Source organism: Crotalus tigris, unplaced genomic scaffold (genome assembly GCF_016545835.1).
Source record: "Crotalus tigris isolate CLP2741 ecotype Arizona unplaced genomic scaffold, ASM1654583v1 scf7180000022970.308977840:1548163, whole genome shotgun sequence".
Classification (NCBI taxonomy): domain Eukaryota; kingdom Metazoa; phylum Chordata; class Lepidosauria; order Squamata; family Viperidae; genus Crotalus; species Crotalus tigris.
This window is the reverse complement of record NW_024099557.1, coordinates 868,983-895,179: the sequence shown is the minus strand read 5'-3', so window position 1 is coordinate 895,179 and position 26,197 is coordinate 868,983. Positions and strand designations below refer to the sequence as shown.

At 46.3% G+C, this 26,197-nt stretch overlaps 1 protein-coding gene across 2 annotated transcripts in view; it reads left to right on the top strand.

The window, feature by feature from the left end:
- Window positions 1–26,197, top strand: part of LOC120297063 (granulocyte colony-stimulating factor receptor-like) — a 63,740-nt gene that overhangs the window by 15,970 nt on the left and 21,573 nt on the right. For both annotated transcript variants that reach the window (XM_039319278.1, XM_039319279.1), the window contains exons 3-10: window positions 3,102–3,225; window positions 4,739–4,920; window positions 7,898–8,049; window positions 9,932–10,112; window positions 12,451–12,533; window positions 19,558–19,777; window positions 21,266–21,448; window positions 24,298–24,399. In XM_039319278.1, coding sequence (XP_039175212.1) covers window positions 3,102–3,225; window positions 4,739–4,920; window positions 7,898–8,049; window positions 9,932–10,112; window positions 12,451–12,533; window positions 19,558–19,777; window positions 21,266–21,448; window positions 24,298–24,399 — 1,227 coding nt within the window. The remainder of the gene's footprint in view (window positions 1–3,101; window positions 3,226–4,738; window positions 4,921–7,897; window positions 8,050–9,931; window positions 10,113–12,450; window positions 12,534–19,557; window positions 19,778–21,265; window positions 21,449–24,297; window positions 24,400–26,197) is intronic.

The following is a 26,197-nucleotide window of genomic DNA, read 5'->3' as shown; positions in this document are numbered from 1 at the left end:
ATTAATATATTACCTAGTTTGGGTCATGAAACATCTGCAAGAAAACCACCAAGCTCAGAGAGCGCCAAGGACTCCACAGTTCTCCTCCTCTTCTCCACAAACTTCATTCCCTTCTAGCACTGATGATATTACCTAGTTGGGTAATGAAATGTCTGCAAGACCCCACAGTCTTCCTCCTGCTCCTCTGCTCCTCCTCCTCACAAACCCCACTTCTTTCTAGCACTGATAATGTTACCTAGTTGGGTCACGAAATGTCTGCAAGAAAACAACTAAGCTCAGAGAGCGCCAAGGAGTCCACAGTCCTCCTACGCCTCCTCCTCCTCCTCCTCCTCCTCCTCCTCCTCCTCCTCCTCCTCCTCCTCCTCCTCCTCGCAAACTCCACTCTCTTCTAGCCCTCATGATGTTATCTACTTTGGGTAATTGTTGGGGGGATTTCAGACCTTCCCTTCCCCTCTCTCTCTCTCTCTCTCTCTCTCTCTCTCTCTCTCTCTCTCTCTCTCTCTCTCTCTCTCTCTCTCTCTCTCTCTCTCTCTCTCTCCCGCTCCCTCCCTCCCTCCCTCCTCAAAATGAAGCCCAGATTTCTCACTGGACACGTTTCCTCTCCACGGTCCTCTTTCGGACTCATTGGGCTGGGCTGATGAAGCAAAGGACAGCTGGAGCTTATGTGGGACGAAAGTCTTCCCTAAGCGTTTGCAAAGAAGTGACACCAGCTTGATGGCCCTTCATCAAAACATCAATGGTTCTCAGCCTGCCTGCGAAGCAATTGAATCTCATCTTGTAATCACCCTGGGCGCCAGGCTTGCTGATCTGGCATTCGTGCGCTCCTGAAGTCATGCCAATCTTTTCCCCTGCGACGCGCCAAGTGCGCTCTTCGCAGCATGGAGTTGTTTGGAAACATGTGGCGGAGGTTTTGCATGAGCTGGAATCAGTGCCTCGATGCTTTGCTAGGCGTTCTTTATTTCTCAGAGGCTTTGTTTCTGTTTCTGCGGGAGACTTTAATTTTCCAATTTCACCCTTTGTTTCGGATCCTAAACTCATCCGTCCATGTTCTGATTCTGCCCCCAGAGTGAGTCACTCACTCCTAATCTCTCCATCTGTTCTGGTGCCGGCTTCAAAGGGGGTAGACGTGCGACAGGAAATCTTTTTTCTCCCCTCTGAAATTTATTATTAATCACTCTGGTAACCGGTTTGTGTCTTTTTTTAATGTGTACGCTTTATAGTAATGATCAGATTAATCCCAGGCAGAAGGTGATTAAGATTCGTAGTATGAATATGTGTGTTTACTGCAATAAGCAAGAATCTGAAGCCAAAACACAGCATACACTGGGCGTCTTCAGGGGGAGGGGGTGCCACGGTCCCCCTCCTCCCAAATTTATTTTAATGAGATAAGCCTTTGGACTAACCTAGCATTTTTCAACCTGGGCAACTTTTAATGAGTGTGTGGACTTCAACTCCCAGAATTCTGAGAGTTGAAGTCCACAAACGCTGCTGGGGAATTCTGGGAGCTGAAGTCCACAAATGCTGCTGGGGAATTCTGGGAGCTGAAGTCCACAAATGCTGCTGGGGAATTCTGGGAATTGAAGTCCACAAATGCTGCTGGGGATTTCTGGGAGTTGAAGTCCACAAATGCTGCTGGTGAAGTCCACAAATGCTGCTGGGGAATTCTGGCAATTGAAGTCCACAAATGCTGCTGGGGAATTCTGGGAGCTGAAGTCCACAAATGCTGCTGGGGAATTCTGGGAATTGAAGTCCACAAATGCTGACTGGGGAATTCTGGGAGTTGAAGTCCACAAATGCTGCTGGGGAATTCTGGAAGTTGGAATCCACAAATGCTGACTGGGGAATTCTGGGAGTTGAAGTCCACCCATCTTAGAATCTACAAGCTTTGAAAGGCTGAGAGATGGATTATCTAAAGACAGGGCTGTCCACAGGGAAGAGCTGAAGAAACTCAAGATGGTCTTTATAACCATACAATCCAAGGTCCACCCTTTAGACCAGGGGTGTCAAACTCAATTTCACTGAGGGCCGCATCAGCATTGCGTTTGCCCTGGGGGGGGGGTAGGGGGTGGCCTATTGGATGGGCATGGCCAGCTCTACATCATTCGCGTCAAGGGGGCCTGTGGGGGCCTGGGCAGGAGGGGGACAGATCTGAGGGTCTCTGGCAGAAGGGGGTGGGACCAGAGCAGAGCCCATCAAGCCAGATATGTGAAGTAGGCGAGGGCCATTTGCTGGCCACTTCCAGGCGATGGTGCATTTCTTCATTCCTCACAAAGGGTGACACCTCCCCAGCATGCACCCAGGGGGCGGGGGCGACACAGCAGGGGCTGGTTCCTCACTGTTTCCGGATGGCCTTGTAGAGCTAAGACTCAATGCGTTTCAGCATAGATGGCCACCACAAAATCGTACCTTGGCTCCCGGCCAGCCTGGGCCAGGGCCAAGGCAGCGGGGGCCGTTCCCTCACTGTTTCCAGGATGGCTTCGCGGGCCACATGAAACCACTTCGCTGGCCGCATCCGGCCTCCGGGTCTTGTGTTTGACATGTCTGTGGTATAGGGTGTCCTGCTTGAGCAGGGGGTTGGACTAGAAGACCTCCAAGGTCCCTTCCAACTCTGTTATTCTGTTACTTCTTCCTAGCTTAGAAACCTCCCCGTGATTGAGGCAATCTAAACATTCCTTGGTGCTGTCTCTTAACCGGGGCAAGTGCCAAAATGGCCACCACAAAATTGTACATTGGCTCCTGGCCGGCCTGGGCCAGGGCCAAGGCAACAGGGGCCGTTCCCTCACTGTTTCCAGGATGGCTTCGCGGGCCACATGAAACTACTTCGCGGGCTGCATCCAGTCCCCGGGCCTTGTGTTTGACATGTCTGCTTTAGACAAAGATTGTAGATTTCTTGGCCTTTTTTTGTCAAATTCTTCCTAGAGCTGTGAAAAGGGACAGGCCCCAAACCCTTCAGTTTGCTTCCTGCCTAAGCCAGGACTTGAACTCATGGTCTCCTGGCGACCCTAAGCACAAAGACGCGGTGACTTTTCTGCTTCGTTTATGGTAGCCTTAAACCCCTTTCAGCTCGTATAATTGGATTTGTGTCTTGGTTTCTCTTTAAGGAGTGATGCCCAGAACTTTCAAGATTAAGTATTGTGTCAGCTTGTGGGGGAAAAACATCACATGCTACTGGGATCTTCTGCCAGAGATGGATTCTCCAACCAACTACACCCTCCAAGTTACGGAGTAAGCATTACTCATGGGTCCTTTGAAGAAATTATTGGTGGGAGCTATGGGCAAGGCACAGTTGTGTCGTGCAAAGAGGACAACCAAAGCTTCTTGCAGCCTGCCTGAGCAGCGGGCTGGACTAGAAGACCTCTAGGGTTCTTTCCAATTCTGTTATTTTAGGTTTTATGTTGTTATAATAATAATATTAATAATAATAAAGTTGGAAGGGACCTTGGAGGTCATCAAGTCCAATCCCCTGCTCAGGCAGGAAACTCTATACCATTTCAAACAAATTGCTGTCCAGTCTCTTCTTAAAAACTTGCAGTGTTGGAGCATTCACTGCTTCTGGAGGCAGGTTGTTCCACTGGTTAATTGTTCTCACTGTCAGGAAGTTTCTCCTTCGTTCTAGGTTGCTTCTCTCCTTGGTTATTAGTTTCCATCCGTTGCTTCTTGTCCTGCCTTCAGGCGCTTTGGAGAATAGCTTGACTTCTTCTTCTTTGGGGCAACTCCTGAGATATTGGAAGACTGCTATCATGTCCCCTGTTCTACATCAGCAGTCCCCAACCTTTGTAGCTTGGGGGAGAGAGAGGGAAACTGTGCCACATGAGCGGCAGGCCGACATGCTCACGCATGTGCACGCAGCTCGACTGATGTGAGTGGCGTCCTGGCATATACACACACACACATGCTCAGTTGAGCTGCATGCATATGAGCATGCATGCCGGCCTGCCACTCCCGCAGCCCAGTGTAGTGATTCCTCGCCCGCTAGTGGACCCGGCAGCTGAGTCTGAGGAATCAGAGGAGGAGGAGGAGGGGCCTGAAGTGACATCAGAGTCAGAGGAAGTCTTTCAGGAGCTCCAAGACTTACAGTCGGATGAGGAGCCTGGCCCCTCTACTCGCGCTCGGACTGTGACACAGCTGTGCTGGAAGTCTGAGTTGGACAGTGATGAAGAACAGTTGGGACAAATCCAGGATGCATGAAAGTGCCGGCAAGAGAAGAGAGTAGGACAGAGGAATGCAATGGGGCGGCTCCAAAGGCAAAGGAGAAGGCATTAGGAAGCCACGCCTTGGCTGCCTAATAAAAGGGAAAGTGTGAGAAGTGGGACAGAACACCCAGTTCCAAATAGGCCACAACCCGGTTGTGGGCCACAACCCAGGGGTTGGGGACCCCTGTTCAAAATGATACTAGAATGACATTTAAGTACATTTTCTCTGGCCTGTTACTTGTGTCCAACTACAGATAGTCCTCAAATTATGATGGTAACGGAACCTGCCCATTCTGGATTTAAATCACGGGGGTAGCAAAGTGAGGCGGTCACGTGGCTGACTGACCTGATTTTATGATCTCCTTTTGCACTGGTCCTTAAGCAAACATTGAGTCCATCGTAGGGCTGGTTTTGGAATGGGACAATTCTCCACAGCCAGCTTGCCGCGGGACAATTTAACAATTCAATTTAACAATTTAAAATAAATTTTAGCGATATTATTATTATTATTATTATTATTAATATTGCTGGTTTCTTTTTCCCAGGGAAGCTGGACGCTGCCAAAGAGACTTTGGCCTCCCCAAGAATTGCGTGGCTGATCCAGGAGAACATTGGTGCGGCGTTCCAGTGGAGAACCTCTTTGCTTTCTACAAGATCAGATTAATTGCACAGAACCAGCAGCTGCGGACTGATTCCTTGGAGAGGTGCCTCCATGGAATGAGCATTGGTAAGCCAAGGGGAAGAGAGGGAAATTGGGCTCACCTGGGACAGGTAGTCCTAGTAGGTCCATGATTGATCCTTGCCCGTATGACCTCTAGCTTCTCCTTCTGTAGCTTGTCCTTCTCCTGCTTCTCATTATCTGGCTTCTCCTCTTCCTTCTCTTCCTCCTCCTCCCTCCGTCCCCTTCTTCTCCTTCTATGGCTTCTCCTCCTTCCTCCCCTTCTCCTCCTCCCTCCCTCCTTCTCCTTCTATGGCTTCTCCTACTACTACTTCTCCTCCTCTTCCTCCTTCTTCTATGGCTTCTCCTCCTTCCTCCTTCTCCTTTTCTTCCTCCTCCTCCCTCTATGGCTTCTCCTCCTCCTTCCTCTCCTTCTTCTTCTTCTCTTCTCCTTCTATGGCTTCTCCTCATTCTTCTCCTTCTCTTCCTCCTCTGGCTCCTTCTCCACTTCTAGCTCCTCTTCCTCTCCTCCTCCTCCGTGCTTTGAACCTGGCATTTTAATGCTCACTCTGTCTGCTTATCAAATCAAGAATCTCTCAAGTGTGCCAGGCCAAAATATAAATCAAATGAGTGAACAAGTGAGGTCGGGGTTCCTCTTCCTGTACAAGGCTAAAACCGTGTGGATGTTGCCTCCAATTTCCTTCCAGCTCTTCTCTGTCTTTTTACAACTCTCCCTCCCAACTCCTTTAGCCTGCCCTTGTAGAAACAGCACCATTGTGTAGAGGTTGTGTACTCCTACACCCTTATGTCTGAAATCATTCCAAGGAGCCGCTGAACTCTTCGTTTTCATGCTTGAACCTTGTGAAATTGTATAGATTCAAACCCAGCTCTCTTCAACCCGGCACTCAAGCATTAAAGCAGGGGGTTGGACTAGATGACCTCCAAGGTCCCTTCCATCATCATCATCATCATTATTATTATTATTGCCAATGGGGTGCCAAGTCCAAACTTCAATTCTTCAGTTTCAGCTCTTGTACCCAGCAGGACAACAGGAGTTATAGTCTGAAATTTATCTGAAATGCTATAGGGTTTCCTGCCTGAGCAGGGGGTTGGACTAGATGACCTCCAAGGTCCCTTCCAACTTTATTATTGTTGTTGTTGTTGTTGTTATATACAAGTAGTCCTCGACGTACGACCACAATTGAGCCCCAAATTTCTGTTGCTAAGCGAAGAAAGAAGTGAATTTTGCCCCATTTCACGACCTTCCTTGCCACATTTGTTAAGTGAATCACTGCCTTTGTTAAGTTAGTAACCCAGCTGTTAAGTGTATCTGGCTTCCCCCATTGTCAGAAGGTCACAAAAGATGATCACACGACCCCGGGACACTGCGACCATCATAAATATGAATCAGTTGCCAAGGGCCTGGATTTTGATCACACAATTTTGGGGATGCTGCAACCGTCATGTGAAAAACGGTCGCGTTTTTTCAGTGCTGCTGTAACTTTGAACAGTCACTAAATGAATTGTTGTAAGTTGAGGACTATCTGCATCTGTAGGGCTTCCTCCCAGGAAGACTGGTGAAATCTCTACAACCTTGTTTTTTTGAGGTATAAAAGAGCTCAGTCCTTATAACTCTGTGTCAAGGTATTAATTTAATAGCTAAACAGCTTATGTAATGATGTAATGTAATGTTAGGCGGGTGGTGCAAAGATAGGAATGACTCAGCAGGGTCTGTGTCTCTTTAAGAGCAAGCAGGGTCTGCGGATGGTGCAAAGATAGGAATGACTCAGCAGGGTCTTGTCTCTTTAAGAGCAAGCAGGGTCTGCATCTCTTTAACAGCTTGAGTATAAAGGGGAAGGCTTTGTTGGAGTCTCTCTCTCTCTCTCTCTCTCTCTCTCTCTCTCTCTCTCTCTCATCCATTTTCTGCTGTAACTGCTGTGTATTGGAGTTTGCTATATTACCACATGTATGTATTTTGTTCCTAGTGCAGGGGTCTGCAACCTTAAACACTCAAGAGCCATTTGGACCCGTTTCCCAGAGAAAAGAAAACACTGGAAGCCACAAAACTTGTGTGTGCGCGCATGCGCATGTGCATGCACACACGCATACAAGGGGGGGAGCTTGATTGAAGAGTATTAAAAAGAAATAGAGGCTGCTGTGCATGGGTTCTCTCTCTCTCTCCTCTCCCCCCCTCTCTCTTTCTATCTTTCTTCTCCCTCTCTCTCTCTCTTTCTCTCACTTTTTCTCTCTTTCCTCTCTCTCTTTCTCTCTCTCTCTCTTTCCTCTCCCTCTCTCTTTCTCTCTCTCTCTTTCCTCTCTCTTTCTCTCTTTTCTCTCTCTCTCCCTCTCTCTTTCTCTCTTGCTCTTTCCTCTTACCCCCCTCTCTCTTTCTCTTTCCTCTCTCTCTCTTTTTCCTCTCCTCCTCTCTCTTTCCTCTCCCCCTTCTCTCTCTTTTCTATCTCTCTCTCTTTCCTCTCCGCCTCTCTCTTTCCTCTCCCCCTTCTCTCTTTCTCTTTCCTCTCTCTTTCTCTCTCTCTCTGCCCCCCCCCTCTCCCTCTCTCTGATCTTCTGCTCACCTGGCAAGCTGGCTTCAGGCTCTTCTCCAACAAGCTGACACACATTATTGGGCTGGCTCTCTCCTGCCCTTCCTACTTCCTGTTTCCTGCAGAGAAGGAGCAAAGGGAGGAGCCTTGCCCAATAAGCTTGTCAGCTCATGGGAACAGCATGAGGCCACTCTCTTTTTTACACACACACAAACACACACACACGGGGATGGGGGAGCGCAAGTGCCTCTCTCTGTCTCTGTCTCTCTGCAAATGGCAGAGGAGGCTGGGAGCTGCAGAAGAAGGCTCAAAGAGTTACATACGGCTCCAGAGCCGCAGGTTGCCGACCCGTGTCCTAGTGTATATCGTAGATAGTAGGTAGTGTAATATAAAACCACCATTTAATATAGACCACTGTTTACTGTGTTTACTCTTGGGTTATCTCAGCGCAATAAGACTGTGCATGCTCTGACGCTGGGCCTTCTTCCCATTGCTTTTCCTAGTGAAACTGAGTCCACCAGCATTGAACGTGGTTGCACGCCAAAGCCGCTGCCTCCAGCTACAATGGAACCTGCCTGGGGATGAGCTGATATCACCCACGGAGGCCCAGTATCAGATCCAGTACTGTGACTTAGTAGAGTTGTCTTGCCTGCAGGTAAGTGCCAAACTGCTTCAGTTGTGGTCATAAGTCAAGGAATGCAGTCCAGTGGGTTGCAGGCATTCCCCGACTTACGACCACAATTGAGCCCCAAATTTCCATGGCTAAGTGAGTTAAGTGAGTTTTGCCCCATTTTACGACCTTTCGTGCTGCAGTTGTTAAGCGAGTCACTGCAGTTGTTAAGTTAGTAGCTCAGTTGTTAAGTGAATCCGGCTTACCCCCCCCCCATTGATTTTGCTTGTCAGAAGGTCACAAAAGGGGATCGCGTGACCACCCCTCCCTCGAAAGCTGCGACCATCATAAATACATGCCAGGTGGCCAAGAGTCTGAATTTTGATCACCTGGCTATGCTGCAACGGTCATCAGTGTGAAAAATGGTCATAAGTCCCTTTTTTTCCAGCGCCATTCTTATTTCAAATGGTCACTAAATGAATGGTTGTGAAGTCAAAGGCTACCTGCATTTAGAGCAGTGGTTCTCAACCTGTGGGTCGGGACCCCATTTGGGGTCGAATGACCATTTCACGGGGGTCGCCAAACAATGCAGTCCGCCATTTTTCCCCCCTTTTCCTTAGCTGTGCTATTCCCTTTTATTCTATTGGCTTTTGAAAGCCAATAGAATAGACTCTCTTGAATAGAGTCTAATTCTATTGGCTTTCAAAAGCCAATAGGAATTGTCTAGGCTGTCTCTGCCCTGCTGAGCCTACCAAAAGTCCCATTCTGCAAACAGTGCTGCAAGTTGTCTGCAGCGAAGGCGAGCTGTCTGGAAGTTTCCACCCCTCCCTGCTGAGCAACTACTAAAAATGTGAGTAAAAGAGGGCCAGGGGTGGAAGGTGGGAGGCCAGCGGGCACAGGGAGGGTTGCTGGCGTGCATGGGGCCCAGCAGGTGCCTTACCTCCCTTGGGCTGAGCCAGTTGATAACCCAGCCGGTGGTTGGCCTGCGCCATCTCTGCCGCTTGCCAGCTACGCCTTGGCCGACGCAGGGGGCGGCACCACGCATGCGCGGTGCTCCCAGGCAGGGAAAGTCCTCAACTTACGACCGGTTGGGTAGTCCTCAAATCGGTTGGGGTCGCGGCATTAAAAAGGTTGAGAACCACTGATTTAGATCAATTTCCACTGCAAGGTCTCGCTTTAAATTCTAATGCAGGGGTCCCCAACCCGCCGGGCTGTGGCTCATTCAGAACCGGGTCGCACAAGCTTGACTCGCGCGAGTGGCGGGCCGGTATGCACGTGCACATACACGTGCAAATTGAGCGGTGTGCGTGCCTGCACGCCAGCCCACAACTAGCGTGGTGGGTTCCCCTCTCCTCCCTCCCCCCAGCTAGGCCACCAAGCTGCAAAGGTTGGGACCCATAGCTCTAATGAATATGAGGTCAAACATTTGAATACTGGAGATCACTGGAGATCTTTAAGAAAAGACTAGACAATCACCTGCCGAGATGGTGTAGGTTGTCATGCTTGAGCAGGGGGCTGGACTAGATGACCTCCATGGTCCCTTCCAGCTCCTATTTTATTCTATTCCATTCCATTCCGTTCCATTCTATTCTACTGTACTCTAGTCTACTCTATTCTATTCTATTCTATTCTATTCTATTCTATTCTATTCTATTCTATTCTATTCTACTCTACTCTACTCTACTCTACTCTACTCTACTCTATTCTGTAATTCTATTCCATTCCATTCCATTCCATTCCATTCCATTCCATTCCATTCCATTCCATTCCATTCTATTCTATTCTATTCTATTCTATTCTATTCTATTCTATTCTATTCTATTCTATTCTACTCTACTCTTCTCTACTCTATTCTATTATATTCTGTAATTCTATTCTATTCTATTCTATTCTATTCTATTCTTTAACCTTCCTATTATTTACACAGGTAAACTTTACAGCAGTAGAGAATGGACCAATTTCTGCAAACATCTGTGGGCTGTTCCCCTTTACCAACTACTCTGTCCAAGTACGGGCAAAATATCTGCACACTTCTGCTATCCAAAGTGATGGAGATCCCTTTTGGAGCGACTGGAGTTTGGAGAAAGTTGCAAGGACCCTTCCAGCAGGTATGGGAATTCAGTTATTTTTAGCTGACGTAATGGTGTTCCCCCATCGCTGCCTTGCAAGAGAATAGAATAGAGTCTAATTCTCTTGGCTTTCAAAAGCCAATAGGAATTGTCCAGGCTGTCTCTGCCCTGCTGAGCCTGCCAAAAGTCCCATTCTGCAAACGGTGCTGCACCAGTTGAGTAGTCCTCGACTTACGACTGGTTGAGTAGTCCTTGACTTATGACCGGTTGGGGGTCACAGCATTAAAAAGGTTGAGAACCACTGGCTTAAGGCATCCGAGTAACAGAATATCCGACTTGGAAGGGCCCTTGGAGGTCTCCTAGTCCAGCCCCCTGCTCAAGCAGGAAACCCTATAGTACCATTTCAGACAAACGGCTGTCTAATCTTTTCTTCAAAACCTCCCACGATGGAGCACCCACAGCTTCTGGTGGCAACCCATTCCACTGATTAATTGTTCTCTGAAGTCCTCCCTACTTGAAATGCTGAATGGATAGTTCTCGCCCATTCCAACGATTTGATTGATAGCTTCGAGAAGCTCTTAGTTTTTCCTAGAACGTTGCACACAGCGGCGGCCGCAGCCATCCAAAATGACCCAATCTTCATGCACAGTCATGTTTATAAATGTGGGCAAGGAAATCAGCACCTTGGAGAGCTCCCCTGGAGCCGTTGCTTTCATTAGGCAATACAATGAGATGTTGCCTCAGCCAGGAACTTCAAATAATCCTCGACTTACGACCACGATCAGGGACCAGATTTTTTTTCCATTGCTAAGCAAGGCAGTTCTTAAGGGAGTCCGCCCTGATTTTTATGACTTTTTGGCCAGCGTTGTTAAACAAATCGCTGCCATCGTTAAACTAATCGTGTGGCCGTTAAGGCAAAATCCAGCTGCCCTCATTGACTTGGCTTGTCGGAAACCAGCTGAGAAGATTACCAAAGATGATCACCTGACTCAGGACACTGTCAACCATCATCAATCATGCCAGTTGCCAAGTGCCCGAATTTGGACCACACGGATTGTAAGGATGACACAAGGCTTGTAAACACAAGCACCGGTTGTAAGTCACTTTTTTTTCCCCCATGCCTTTGTAACTGTGAAGAGTCACTAAATGTATGGTCGTAAGTGGAGGACTATTTGGAAGACCTTACGGAGACAGAGAAGATATGTTCTGCTCTAGGAACCCCCAGGGAAAAACCCTGGTTGTTTTCTTGCAAATCACCAGGCTTGATTGTATCAGAAGATGTGGACAGAGGTCCCCAACCCCTGGTCCGTGGACCAGTACTGGGCCGCGTCATGCCAGCAACCGGTCTGCACAAACAAGCAAAGTCCCATCCACGAGATGCAGGCAGCACACAAAACCACACCCTCTCCAGTCCACGGGAAAACCGGTCCCTGGGGACCTCTGGATGTGGACACAACTGTCTTATCCAGGGGTCTTCAAACTTGGTCCTTTTATGACTTGTGGACTTCAACTCCCAGAATTCCTCAGACAGTGTGCCTGCCTGAGGAATTCTGGGAGTTGAAGTCCACGAGTCATAAAAGGGCCAAGTTTGGAGACCCCTGCTCTACTTGGTATCTTTAGCAAAGCAACTCTCAGAATTCCCCAGCCAGCACAATGGACTGGGGGAAAGTAATCTTGTCATTAAATATAGCCACCGTCCTATGTTCTGGAGCAGGTCTCCCAACTTTAAGACTTGTGGACTTCGACTCCCAGAATTCCTCAGCCAGCCATGCGGAGGAGAATTCTGGGAGTTGAAGTCCACAAGTCATAAAAGGGCCAAGTTTGGAGACCCCTGCCCTACTTGGTATCTTTAGCAAATTAACTCCCAGAATTTCCCAGCCAACCATGCTGAGGAGAATTCTGGGAGTTGAAGTCCACAAGTCATAAAAGGGCCAAGTTTGAAGACCCCTGGTCTTATCTAAAATATTGTAAGAGGAGTGGCAGAACCAGTGGATGGGGTCAAAAGAAGAATCAGTCTAGAATCCCTAGGTAGCCATAAAGTTCAACCCCGCCCCCCATTGAATTCAATTCACTTTTATCTAGCACCAAAAGAACACCATTAGCTGAATAGATTCCTGTGCATGGCTAGTAATAAATCCATTTCACTTGGAACTTCAGGTGTGGTCCTGGGCTTTGTGTCTGACACATCCTTAGGGAATATACCCTGGGCTGGTCCAGGTTTTTCTCCATTCCCTACAAAAATGCCAAGTTGAGTTCATGATTGAAATGTTGACCAGCAGAACTTCTAGAAATGTCTCTCCTTCCAAAACTGTTCAATTGATTTGTTTCTTTCTCCTTTTTCTTCTTCTTCTACCTGGAATGGGGGCTGGTGTTGAAGCTCCTTCCCAAGGGCCAGCGTTCTGGAGAAAACTCGGAAGACCCACTGCTGACAAAGAAAGAGCGGTTGTCCTGATGTGGAAGGTAGGAGAAGACACCAAGCTGTAGGAGGAGTGGCAGATACTGGGGGCGGCGTTAAAAGAGGGATCAGCATAGAATCCCTATGTAGTCACAAGCGGACTGAGTCCAGCCCCCTGGAATTTCTGCTGACCCTCATCTAACTCCTGACAGATTCTAAAAACAGCAACTGTGAGAGGGACCTTGGAGTCCCAGTGGACGATCACTTGACCATGAGCCAGCAGTGTGCAGCAGTGGCCAAAAAAGCCAATCCAATCCTGGGTTGTATAAAGAGAGGCACAGAATCAAGATCACGCGAAGTATTAGTACCGCTTTACATACCCCTTGGCTCTTTTATGACTGGTGGCATAAAAGGCAACCTTGGCTCTTTTATGACTGGTGGACTTCAACTCCCAGAATTCCTGAGCCAGGCATGCTGAGGGGAAAGGGAGAGGTTTCCAAGCTGAGCCATGCTGGCTCAGGAATTCTGGGAGTTGAAGTCCATGAGTCATAAAGCGGTCTAGGCCTAGCCCAGGGGCAAGCAACCTTGGCTCTTTTATGACTCATGAACTTCAACTCCCAGAATTCCTGAGCCAGCATGGCTCAGCTTGGAAACCTCTCCCTTTCCCCTCAGCATGGCTGGCTCAGGAATTCTGGGAGTTGAAGTCCACCAGTCATAAAAGAGCCAAGGTTGCCTACCCCTGCCCTAGTAAGGCCACACCTGGAATACAGCAGCCAATTTTGGTCACCATATCATAAAAAAGATGTTGGGAGTTTGAAAAAAATTCAGAGAAGAGCAACTAAGATGATCCAAGGCCTGGAGACTTAAACATACAAAGAACGGTGGTAGGACTTGGGTTTGGCTAGTCTAAAGAAAAGAAGAAATAGGGGAGACATGATAGCAGTATCTGAGGGGCTGCCACAAGGCAGAGGGAGTCAGGTTGTTCACCAGAGCACCAGAGGGAAGGATGAGAAACAATGGTTGGAAACTGACCAACGAGAGAAGCAACCTGGAATTAAGGAGAAACTCCCTGACAGTGAGGACAATTAACCAGTGGAACAGCTTGCCTCCAGACCTGTACAATAGAATAAAATGTTACAAATTAAAATTGCCCAATTGACCAAGATTATTTATTTGCTTTTCTGCTGCCATCTCCTTCATCACCTGTGAATCCACTAGATTAGTGGTAGGGAACAATAGTCCTTTTATGACATGTGGACTTCAATTCCCAGAATTCCCCAGCCAGCATGGCTGGCTGAGGAATTCTGGGAGCTGAAGTCCACACGTCATAAAGAGGCTATTGTTCCCCACTCCTGCAGTAGATCTTACTGCTATTGTTCTAAGCTGCTCTTTGCCCATTGCTTCAGTCCCAGTCAAGCCTATTTTGACAACATTCATTGTTTGCTGATCTTGGTCCAAAAAATATCTTTCACGGCATTATCTTCCAAACCAAGAGTGCGTGATCTGCATCATATTATCTCAATCTGGAAGAAGCCAAGCAGAATCTTACTTATTCTCTTTGACTATGTTGGGCCCTTGCTGCTTCTTCGAATTCTCTATCCCTCGGTGGATAAATATGTGTGTAATTATATTTGTGGTGCTGAACGTGTTTTTTTTGTGACTTGCGCTGTGACATCTCTTTTAAGGCTTGTTTGTTTTTTTTATATAACAATTTCCGATTGGTATAGGCAGACCTCAACATACAACGTTCGTTTAGCCACCGAAAATTACAACCGCACTGAAAAAAAAGGGAGTTATGCCTGATCTTCACTTACGACTGTCACAGTAGGGTTAATCGTGATCAAAATTTGGGCGCTTGGCAACTGTATATTTTACAATAGTTGCAGCAATTCCAGTGTCACGTGATCACCATTTGTGACTTTCCCAGCCAGCTTCCGACTAGCTTAGTCAATGGGGGGAAGCTGAATTCACTTTAATGACTATACCAAGGGTCTTCAAACTTGGCAACTTTAAAACTTGTGGACTTAAACTCCCAACTAATTCTGGGAGATAGTAGTAGTAGTAGTAGTAGTAGTAGTAGTAGTAGTAGTAGTAGTAATAATAATAATAATAATAATAATAATAATAATAATAATAATGGAAGGGACCTTGGAGGTCATCTAGTCCAACCCTCTGCTCAGGCAGGAAACCCTATACTGGGGTAGGCAACCTTGGCTCTTTTATGACTCGTGGACTTCAACTCCCAGAATTCCTGAGCCAGCCACGCTGAGGGGAAAAGGAGAGGTTTCCAAGTTGAGCCATGCTAGCTCAGGAATTCTGGGAGTTGAAGTCCACCAGTCATGAAGGGGCCAAAGTTTCCCTCACACTGGCTCAGGAATTCTGGGAGTTGAAGTCCATGAGTCATAAAAGAGCCAAGGTTGTCTACCCCTGGTTTAGCCTGAGGGGCCCAAGGTTAGGGACAGTTACTGGCTTAGGTGGATCTTCTCCTGTGCTCTCAGATGATCTGGAATGGCACGCCCACTTTCAAAACCGTAAAATATAGAATATAGAACATAGTATAATAGGGTTCCCCCTTATGGATTACTGCCTTGTCGTGGCGAAGGGGCTTGTGTAACTCAATGAAGCTATAAGCTATGCCATGCAGGGCCACCCAAGACAGACAGGTCATAGCAGAGAGTTCTGACAAAATGTGATCCACTGGAGAAGGAAATGGCAAACCACTCCAGTATCTTTGCCATGAAAACCCCATGGACAGTACTAAAAGGCAAAAAGATATGACGCTGGAAGATGAGCCCCTCAGGTCGGAAGGTGTCCAATATGCTACTGGGGAAGAGCAGAGGGCTAGTACTAATAGCGCCAGAAAGAATGAAGCGACTGGGCCAAAGCCGAAAGGATGCTCAGCTGTGGATATATCTGGTGGTGAAAGGAAAGTCCGATGCTGTAAAGATTTTTTCTCCATAGGAACCTGGAATGTAAGATCCATGAATCAAGGCAAGCTAGACGTAGTCAAAAAAGAGATGACAAGACTGAACATCGACATCTTAGGAATCAGCGAACTAAAATGGACAGGAATGGGTGAATTTAACTCAGATGACCATCAGGTATACTACTGTGGGCAAGAATCCCTCAGAAGAAATGGAGTAGCCTTCATAGTCAATAAAAGAATAGGAAAAGCAATACTGGGATACAATCCCCAAAATGACAGAATGATCTCAATTCGAATCCAAGGCAAACCATTCAATATCACAATAGTCCAAATCTATGCCCCAACCACTGGTGCTGAAGAGGATGAAATTGACCGGTTCTATGAAGCCCTACAGCACCTTATAGAATTAACACCAAAAAAATGATGTCCTTATCATCATGGGGGATTGGAATGCTAAGGTAGGAAGCCAAAAGATAACCGGAATAACAGGCAAGTTTGGCCTTGGAGTACAAAATAAAGCAGGGCACAGGCTGATAGAATTTTGTCAAGAGAATACGATGGTCATAACAAACACTCTTTTCCAACAACCCAAGAGACGGCTCTACACATGGACATCACTAGACGGCCAACATAGAAATCAGATTGACTATGTGCTCTGCAGCCAAAGATGGAGAAGCTCTATACAGTCAGTAAAAACAAGACCAGGAGCTGACTGTGGCTCAGATCATGAGCTTCTCGTTGCAAAATTTAGGCTTAAATTAAAAAAAGTAGGGAAAAGCACTAGGCCACTCAGGTATGAACTAAATCATATTCCTAATGAATATACAGTAGAGGTGACAAATAGATTTAAGGAATTAGATCTGATAGACAGAGTGCCTGAAGAACTATGGATGGAAGTTCGCAACATTGTACAAGAGGTAGCAACTAAAACCATCCCAAAGAAAAAGAAATGCAAGAAAGCAAAATGGCTGTCTGAGGAAGCTTTGCAAATAGCTGAGGAAAGAAGGGAAGCGAAAGGCAAAGGAGAAAGAGAAAGATACACCCAATTGAATGCAGAATTCCAGAGAGTAGCTAGAAGAGATAAGAATGCCTTCTTAAATGAACAGTGCAAAGAAATAGAAGAAAACAACAGAATAGGGAGGACCAGAGATCTCTTCAAGAAAATTGGAGATATGAAGGGAACGTTTCATGCAAAGATGGGCATGATAAAGGACCAAAATGGCAGGGACCTAACAGAGGCAGAAGAGATTAAGAAGAGATGGCAAAACTACACAGAAGAACTATACAAGAATGAGCTTAACATCCCAGATAACCACAATGAGATGGTCACTGACCTCGAACCAGACATCCTAGAATGTGAAATGAAATGGGCCTTAGAAAATCTGAGCAACAACAAAGCTAGTGGAGGTGACAGTATTCCAGCTGAGCTATTCAAAATCTTAAAAGACGATGCAGTAAAAGTGCTACACTCAATTTGCCAGCAAATTTGGAAAACTCAACAGTGGCCACAGGATTGGAAAAGGTCAGTTTACATTCCAATTCCAAAGAAAGGCAATGCCAAAGAATGTTCAAACTATCGCACCATTGCACTCATTTCACATGCTAGTAAAGTTATGCTTAAAATCCTACAAGCTAGACTCCAGCAGTATGTGGATCGAGAACTACCAGAAGTACAGGCAGGATTTCGAAGAGGCAGAGGAACTAGAGATCAAATTGCCAACATACGCTGGATCATGGAGAAAGCTAGGGAGTTCCAGAAAAACATCTACTTCTGCTTCATTGACTATGCTAAAGCCTTTGATTGTGTGGATCACAACAAATTGTGGCAAGTTCTTAAAGAGATGGGCATACCAGACCATCTTATTTGTCTCTTGAGAAACCTATATGCGGGTCAAGAAGCAATCGTGAGAACTGGACACGGAACCACTGATTGGTTCAAAATTGGAAAAGAAGTCCGGCAAGGCTGTATATTGTCGCTCTGCCTATTTAACTTATATGCAGAGCACATCATGAGAAAGGCAGGGCTAGATGAAACAAAAGTTGGAATTAAGATTGCCGGGAGAAATATCAACAACCTAAGATATGCAGATGATACCACGCTAATGGCAGAAAGTGAAAAGGAACTAAAGAGCCTCTTGATGCGGGTGAAGAAGGAGAGTGCAAAAGTTGGCTTGAAACTTAACATTAAGAAAACCAAAATCATGGCATCCGGCCCTCTTAATTCCTGGCCAATAGATGGGGAAGAAATGGAGGTAGTGACAGATTTTATTTTTCTGGGCTCCAAGATCACCTCAGATGGGGACTGCAGCCAAGAAATTAAAAGACGCTTGCTCCTGGGGAGGAAAGCTATGGCAAATCTAGACAGCATACTAAAAAGCAGAGACATCACCCTGCCAACAAAAGTGCGTATAGTCCAGGCCATGGTTTTCCCAGTTGCAATGTATGGCTGTGAAAGTTGGACCATAAGAAAGGCTGAGCGCAAAAGAATTGAGGCCTTTGAACTATGGTGCTGGAGAAGACTCCTGCGAGTCCCTTGGACTGCAAGGCGTTCAAACCGGTCAGTCCTAGAAGAGATCAACCCCGACTGCTCTTTAGAAGGCCAGATCTTGAAGTTGAAACTCAAATACTTTGGCCTCCTAATGAGAAGGAAGGACTCACTGGAGAAGGACCTAATGCTGGGAAAGATTGAGGGCAATAGAAGGGGACGACAGAGAATGAGATGGCTGGATGGAGTCACTGAAGCAGTAGGTGTGAACTTAAATGGACTCCAGAAGATGGTAGAGGACAGGAAGACCTGGAGGAACATTGTCCATGGGGTCGCGATGGGTCGGACATGACTTCGCAATTAACAACAACAACAACATAATAGGGTTGGAAGGGAGGTTTCCAAGCTGAGCCATGCTGGCTCAGGAATTCTGGGAGTTGAAGTCCACGAGTCATAAAAGAGCCAAGATTGCCACCCCCTGCCCTATACCATTTCAGATAAATGGTTGTCCAGTCTCTTCTTAAAAGATTCCGGTGATGGAACATTCACAATGTCTGGAGGCAGGTCGTTCCACTGATTAATTGTTCTCACTGTCAGGAAGTTTCTCCTTAGTTCTAGGTTGCCTCTCTCCTTGATTAGTTTCCATCTGTTGTTTCTTGTCCTGCCTTCAGGCGCTTTGGAGAATAGCTTGACTCCCTACCTCCCTGAGATATTGGAAGACTGCTATCATGTCCCCCCTCGTTCCTCTCTTTATTAAACTAGACATACTTCATTAAACTAGATGTCATGGTTCCGACTAATGAAACACTTCAAAGAACTTCCAGGCATGTCTATCCCAAAGCCTTTATTACCAGTGTTACAAATTGACGGCACATCATGGAGGTTTATGCCAGACTCTGAATTCCTCTTGTTGGCATCTAACTTTTCTTGCTAAACCCCTCCCTTATCTTGCAGTCACAAGTCACATCTTCCAATTAACCCAGAGGGCAGAGATTCACTTCCTGTTCCTTTTCCCGGGCTTTTGTTATTTCCCCTCCCTTTTCTCTGTCATCTGAACTAACTCTAAAAATACCAAACAGTTCTGCATATTTTGTCAAAGCAAGAATATTCAATATTAGCAGCGTTGACACCGGTACTAGAATAAATTCAAACTAGTAAGTCATGTTTCCATGGAGACAAATCTAACTCTGTGATTGCTAAGAGTCAAGACCAAGTTGATGGCACATAATCAATCAACAAGATTGGTTTTAAGAGTAGGGCAGGAAGACTGGATTCTGAAAATATCTTTAAATAAAGACTAAATGGACCTCCGTTGAGGACGCTCTAAGGATGAATTCCTGCCCTGGGAAGGGCTGGGATCAGATGATCCCTTTCCAATCTTCCATTCTAGAGAGAGTTCTGTCATCTGAATTTAACTCTAAAAATACCAGACAGTTCTGCATATTTTGTCAAAGCAAGAATATTCAATATCAACAGCGTTGACACTAGACATATAAACCTCAATGCAACTGAAATATATACTGTAAAATATGCAAACATATATTTTTTTTTCTTGCATGGGTTTCCTTAGTTCCCCTTTGGGGTAGTATACGAGCTTTTCCCTTTTTCATTCCTTATCTTAGTCTTCTTCTCTCCTGAAAGCTGATCACAGGCCTCGTCTTTTCATTTATCCTGCTAGCCCTTGAAGCCCAAGGAAGCCAACGGTGAGATTTTGGGGTACAGTCTCTACTCTCAGAGAAAAGGGGAGCCCCTGGTACCCAAATGCATCACTCACCACCTCCAGTGTCGTCTGCTCCTCCCAGCCAGCGAAGAATTCGCCTTCTATCTCACCGCCAAAAATACGGTCGGCATCTCCCCTGCAACCAAGCTGGTGATCCCCCCATTCCCTAACTTGGAAGGTGAGATTTTCAGGTGTTGTTATCAAAAAAAAATTGTTTAAATGTTTTTTGCGGGTAGCAAAAAAATTGGAAAAGATGCTTCCGCAGAGGTATATTTGGGGAGGAAGGGCAATTGCGTTTGGTCCCTCTTTCTCCGTCCTTGATCAACGGGAGAACCAGAAGGCAACATTGTTGTTGTTGTTGTTGTTAATTGCGAAGTCGTGTCCGACCCATCGCGACCCCCTGGACAACGTTCCTCCAGCTCTTCCTGTCCTCTACCATCTTCTGGAGTCCATTTAAGTTCACACCTACTGCTTCAGTGACTCCATCCAGCCATCTCATTCTCTGTCGTCTCCTTCTTCTATTGCCCTCAATCTTTCCCAGCATTAGGCCCTTCTCCAGTGAGTCCTTCCTTCTTGTTAGGTGACCAAAGTATTTGAGTTTCCACTTCAGGATCTGGCCTTCTAAAGAGCAGTCAGGGTTGATCTCCTCTAGGACTGACCGGTTTGAACGCCTTGCAGTCCAGGGGACTCAGAGGAGTCTTCTCCAGCACCATAGTTCAAAGGCCTCCATTCTTTGGCATTCAGCCTTTCTTATGGTCCAACTGTCACAGCCATACATTGCAACTGGGGAAACCATGGCCTGGACTATACGCACTTTTGTTGGCAGGGTGATGTCTCTGCTTTTTAGTATGCTGTCTAGATTTGCCATAGCTTTCCCCAGGAGTAAACATCTTTTAATTTCTTGCCTGAAGTCCCCATCTGCGGTGATCTTGGAGCCCAGGAAAATAAAATCTGTCACTACCTCCATTTCTTCCCCATGTATTTGCCAGGAATTGAGGGAGCCGGATGCCATGATCTTGGCTTTCTTAATGTTAAGTTTCAAGCCAACTTTTGCACTCTCCTTCTTCACCCGCATCAAGAGGCTCTAAGGCAACATTAAAACGATACAAAAAATCAATGTTTCTCAACCTTGGGCACTTTAAGACGCATGGACTTCAACTCCCAGAATTCCCCAGCCAGCAACGCTTCTGGGGAGTTCTGGGAGTTGAAGTCCACTCGTCTTAAAGTTGATAAGGTTGAGAAACACTATATCAATGATGGCGAACCTGTGGCACGCGTGCCAGAGGCGGCACTCGGAGCCCTCTCTGTGGGCACAATCACTGTTGCCCCAGCCCCGCCTCCTCCCACGGCCTCCTCCTCACCAGTAGTCCCCTCGGAGGAGAGTCGCCCCCGGGCGCAGCCCACGCGAAGCAGCCCAGCCAAGGACATGGTAGCCGGACAGCGGGGACAAGATTCCACCCTTGGATGCTGCGGGGCACAGGCGGAGGGCATGGTCGCCATCGCACTGCTGTGATCTGTGGCGGGCCGTGGAGGTGGTGGGTGGCCCAGTGGGCAGGGTGGAGCGGGGATGGGGGTGGGGGGTGGGTTTGGGGCACTCGGTCTCTAAAAGGTTCGCCATCACTGCACTATATTCTATTATTGCTTCCTCTTTTTTTTTAATCTCTAGCCCCACCTTCTCTATCCATCCTGGCGTCTTCGGCAGGAGACCACTCCCTCCACTTGCAGTGGTCTCTTCCCAGCACCCCAAAGATGGACTTTGTTCTGGAGTGGAACAAGCTGCCCGAGAAGGAAGGGGGAGACCCACACTGGCAGTATCAGCCAGAGAATGTCAACCATGCAACCATTACTGGTGAGTGTAGCTGATAGGGATGGGGATGGAGAGAACAGAGGCAGAAAGAGAGAGGGGGGGAAAGTGGTTAAAGCAACCAGTGACACATAGAGAAAGGTGGGAGGGAAGGAGAAAGAGATGGAAAAAGGAAGGAAGGAGAAAAGGGGGAAATAGGGAAAGAAGGGAGAAGGAAGAAGAGGAAAGGAAAGAGATAGGAGAAACGGGTTAGGAAGACATGGAGGAAGGAAGGAAGGAAGGAAGGAAGGAAGGAAGGAAGGAAGGAAGGAAGGAAGGAAGGAGAAAAAGAGGAAATAGGGAAAGAAGGGAGAAGGAAGAAGAGGAAAGGAAAGAGATAGGAGAAAGGGGTTAGGAAGACATGGAGGAAGGAAGGAAGGAAGGAAGGAAGGAAGGAAGGAAGGAAGGAAGGAAGGAAGGAGAAAAAGGAAATAGGGAAAGAAGGGAGAAGGAAGAAGAGGAAAGGAAAGAGATAGGAGAAACGGGTTAGGAAGACATGGAGGAAGGAAGGAAGGAAGGAAGGAAGGAAGGAAGGAAGGAAGGAAGGAGAAAAAGAGGAAATAGGGAAAGAAGGGAGAAGGAAGAAGAGGAAAGGAAAGAGATAGGAGAAACGGGTTAGGAAGACATGGAGGAAGGAAGGAAGGAAGGAAGGAAGGAAGGAAGGAAGGAAGGAAGGAGAAAAAGAGGAAATAGGGAAAGAAGGGAGAAGGAAGAAGAGGAAAGGAAAGAGATAGGAGAAACGGGTTAGGAAGACATGGAGGAAAGGAAGGAAGGAAGGAAGGAAGGAAGGAAGGAAGGAAGGAAGGAGAAAAAGGAAATAGGGAAAGACGGGAGAAGGAAGAAGAGGAAAAGAAAGAGATAGGGAAAGAGGGGTAGGAAGACATGGAAGAAGGAAGGGAGGGAGGAAGGAAGGAAGGAGAGAAGGGAAATAGGGAAGGCAGAAGGGAGGTGGAAGAAGAGGAAAAGAAAGGAAAGGGATAGGGAAAAGGGGATAGGAAGACATGGAAGAAGGGAGGGAGGGAGGAAGGGAGAGGGAGGAAGGAAGGAAGGAAGGAAGGAAGAGAAGAAAGAAAGGAAGAAATGAGTGAAGTGAGAATAAGAGAAAAAAGGAAGGTCAGAGAGAAAAGGGGAAGACAGAAGGGATCACAAGGAAGAGGGAGTCAACTTATTCTCCAAAGCACCAGAAGGCAGGAGGAGAAGCAATGGATCGAGGAGAGAAGCAACTTAGAACTAAGGAGAAATTTCCTCATGCCGAGAACAATTAACCAGCGGAACGACTTGCCTGCAGAAGCTGTGAATGCTCCAACACTGGGGATTTTAAAGAAAAGACTGGACAACCATTTTTGTCTGAAAGGGTATAGGGTTTCCTGCTTGAGCAGGGGGTTGGACTAGATGACCTCCAAGGTCCCTTCCAACTCTTGTTGTTCTGTATTCTGTACAGAGAAAAAAAGAGGGTGGAAAAGAATAAGAGAACAGAGAGAAAGAGAGAGAGAAGGGTGGTCTAGAGACTCTAGAAAGAACGAGTAAGGAGCGATCCCACAGGGTTTTGGCTCTGCCAACTGTTGGCAAGGGCCCTCTGGTGAGGAAACGCAGCTGCGTGGACGTCTTTGCTGCAACAGCTTGCACAGAGCCGTTCCTAAGGTCATGGTGACCCTCTCCTTAAGAGGAAATATGAATGCACATCCAGGCAGCTGCCTTGCCCGCTTTGCAAGACTGAAGTAAACCCCACCCATGAACCTCCAAAAACAACAACCCTTTGGATTTTGCCTCAAGGCTTTCCAATGCGGCCAGGAAATTACTATTGATCATCCACGTCGCACCTAATCAGCCCTCTGCATGAGACGCTCGTCTGAATCGCGCCCACTAGGCCACCCTCCGGGGTGAAAATCAGTCTTGCCGGAACAGAGGGGCTCAATCGAAGGGACGTTTCCTGGAGACGCCGGACAGGAACTTCACAATGAGCTGCCCGATCCAATTGGTGACAGAAAAACCAAGCTGCAGGATACAGGGGACTGGAGGCTAAAAGAACGGTTGCTGGAATTGGGGATGTCTAGTTTAATGAAGAGAAGGACAAGGGGGGACATGATAGCAGTGTTCCAGTATCTCAGGGGCTGCCCCAAAGAAGAGGGAGTCAAGCTATTCTCCAAAGCGCCTGAAGGCAGGACAAGAAGCAATGGATGGAAACTAATCAAGGAGAGAAGCAACCTAGAACTAAGGAGAAACTTCCTGACAGTGAGAACAATTAACCAGTGGAACAACCTGCCTCCAGAAGCGGTGAATGCTCCAACACTGGAAGTTTTTAAGAAGAGACTGGACAGCCATTTGTCTGAAATGGTACAGGGTCTCCTGCTCCAGCAGGGGGTTGGACTTGATGACCTCCAAGGTCCCTTCCAACTCTATTATTCTATTCTATTCTATTCTATTCTATTCTATTCTATTCTATTCTATTCTATTCTATTCTATTCTTCCATTCCTTATTCTATTCCCATTCCTTATTCTATTCTATTCTATTCTATTCTATTCTATTCTATTCTATTCTATTCTATTCTTCCATTCCTTATTCTATTCCCATTCTTTATTCTATTCTATTCTATTCTATTCTATTCTATTCTATTCTATTCTATTCTATTCCATATTCTATTCTATTCTATTCTTCCATTCCTTATTCTATTTCCATTCTTTATTCTATTCTATTCTATTCTATTCTATTCTATTCTATTCTATTCTATTCTATTTCTATTTCTATTTCTATTCTATTCTATTCTTCCATTCCTTATTCTGTTCTGTTCTATTCTGTTCTGTTCTGTTCTGTTCTATATGCTTCTGTAACCTCTTGCTTCCTCCTTCCCCTATAGAGGCCATCAAGCCCGGGAATCTTTATGCCGTGAAGATCTTTGGACTCGTAAATGGAAGTCTCCGGGCCTTTGGTTCTTCTCAGGCTTACTCCAAGCAAGTTGGTAAGTGGAAACAGTGACTTTCTTGGGTTGATATTCATAGACCTGGGGGTTGGTTATTATTTAGTAAGAAAGTGCACCACCCAAGCACAAAAAAGGCGGTGTCAGTAAGCTTGGGGTAACCTCAAATTATGGAGATGACCATGTTGAAGTACCCTTTGTTTGCTATCATAGTGGGAGGCAGGGATCTCCAAACTTAGCAACTTTAAGGCTTGTGAATTTCAACTCCCAGAATTCCCCAGCCAGCATGGAATATGCTATGGGTATTTATTTTGGATTAGAGTTTTAAAATGTTTTTAGTGTTTTCATTATGTCGGCTGGCTGAGGAATTGGCTGGCTGAGGAATTCTGGGAGTTGAAGTCCACAAGTCTAAAAGTTGCCAAGTTTGGAGAACACCCACCCCACCCCCTGTTCTAAATGGATGTGAGAATGACTTTGGGAGAATAGAGGAAAAGATGCCACTGTAGGGAACGATCAGATAAAAGGTGAAGGTGCCGGCAAATGTGTAACACCCAGAGAAAGAAAGATAGAAAAGATCCATCCTCAGACGATAAAAAGAGACGGTGGGAGATTTGTACTTTCAGAACTGTAAGATTGATCTCAGACTCCTAAGTAGATGGGGCAGGAAATAAGACAAAATAACATGCTTTATTATAAAGCTGCATTGACAGCATGTTCTCATTCATTCATTCATTCAATTTCTATAACTGCCCACTCAATCAATCACTCTGGGCAGCTTGCTATTCAAAAAAATGTATTACAGTGACATGATAAATGCATTTTAAAATAAGAAAAACCAATCCAAAATAAATACAGATAACAGCCAAGGTACTTGGCCAGCTAGCAACAAAAAACAGGACATGGGGCCCTTGACACTTTCAGCACCCCAGACTCAGGAACAGCGCCAGGTTCTGAAGGGAGGATGTTCCATAGGGCAGAAAAAAAGGATTGCAACAAATCTGAAAGGGCAAATATCCTGCCCTCTCTCTTAACCACCTGATTAGTTAGGGAGGATTTGTTTGTCCGTCCATCTGTCCATCCATCCACCTATTTGTCTGTCTGTCTGATCTGTCTTTCTGTCTGTCAGTCTCTCTCTCTCTCTCTCTCTCTCTCTCATCATCATCATCATCATCTATCTATCCATCTATCTGTCTCATGTATCTATCATCTTTCTATCTATCTGTCTGTCTATCTACCTATCAATCTATCATCTGTCATCTATCTATCAATCTATCATTTATCTATGTCATGTCTCTATAATGTCTTTATCTATCATCTATCATCTGATCTCAGTCTATCTATCTATCTATCTATCTATCTATCTATTTATCATCTATCTATTCATCTCTCTGTCTCATGTATCTATCATCTATTTATATTTCTTTCTATTTATCTATCTATCTATCCATCCATCCACCCACCCATTCTATCTATCCATCCATCATCTATCTGTCTGTCTGTCTGTCTGTCTCATTTAAGAACCGTGTGTCTCCCTCACAGAGGGACTCTGGGTGGGGTGCAATACAATATTAAAAGCATAAAAACAGCATTTTAACATTTAAAAGAGGCAAGGGATATTAAAAATTAATTAAACGGAGGAGGAGGAGGAGGAAGAGCTTTTAATGGTGCTAACCAGCCCCCACAGCTGTGTGCTCTTCTGCACCCCCCCAAGCCAGGCCGCAGAGCCACGTGTTTTACACCCTTAGGGAAGGCCAAGATAGTGAAACTCACCTGACCCCGGGGGAGAAAGGTGTTCCTCAGGGCAGAGGCAGAGAACCTTCTTGACCTGGACCCCACCAAC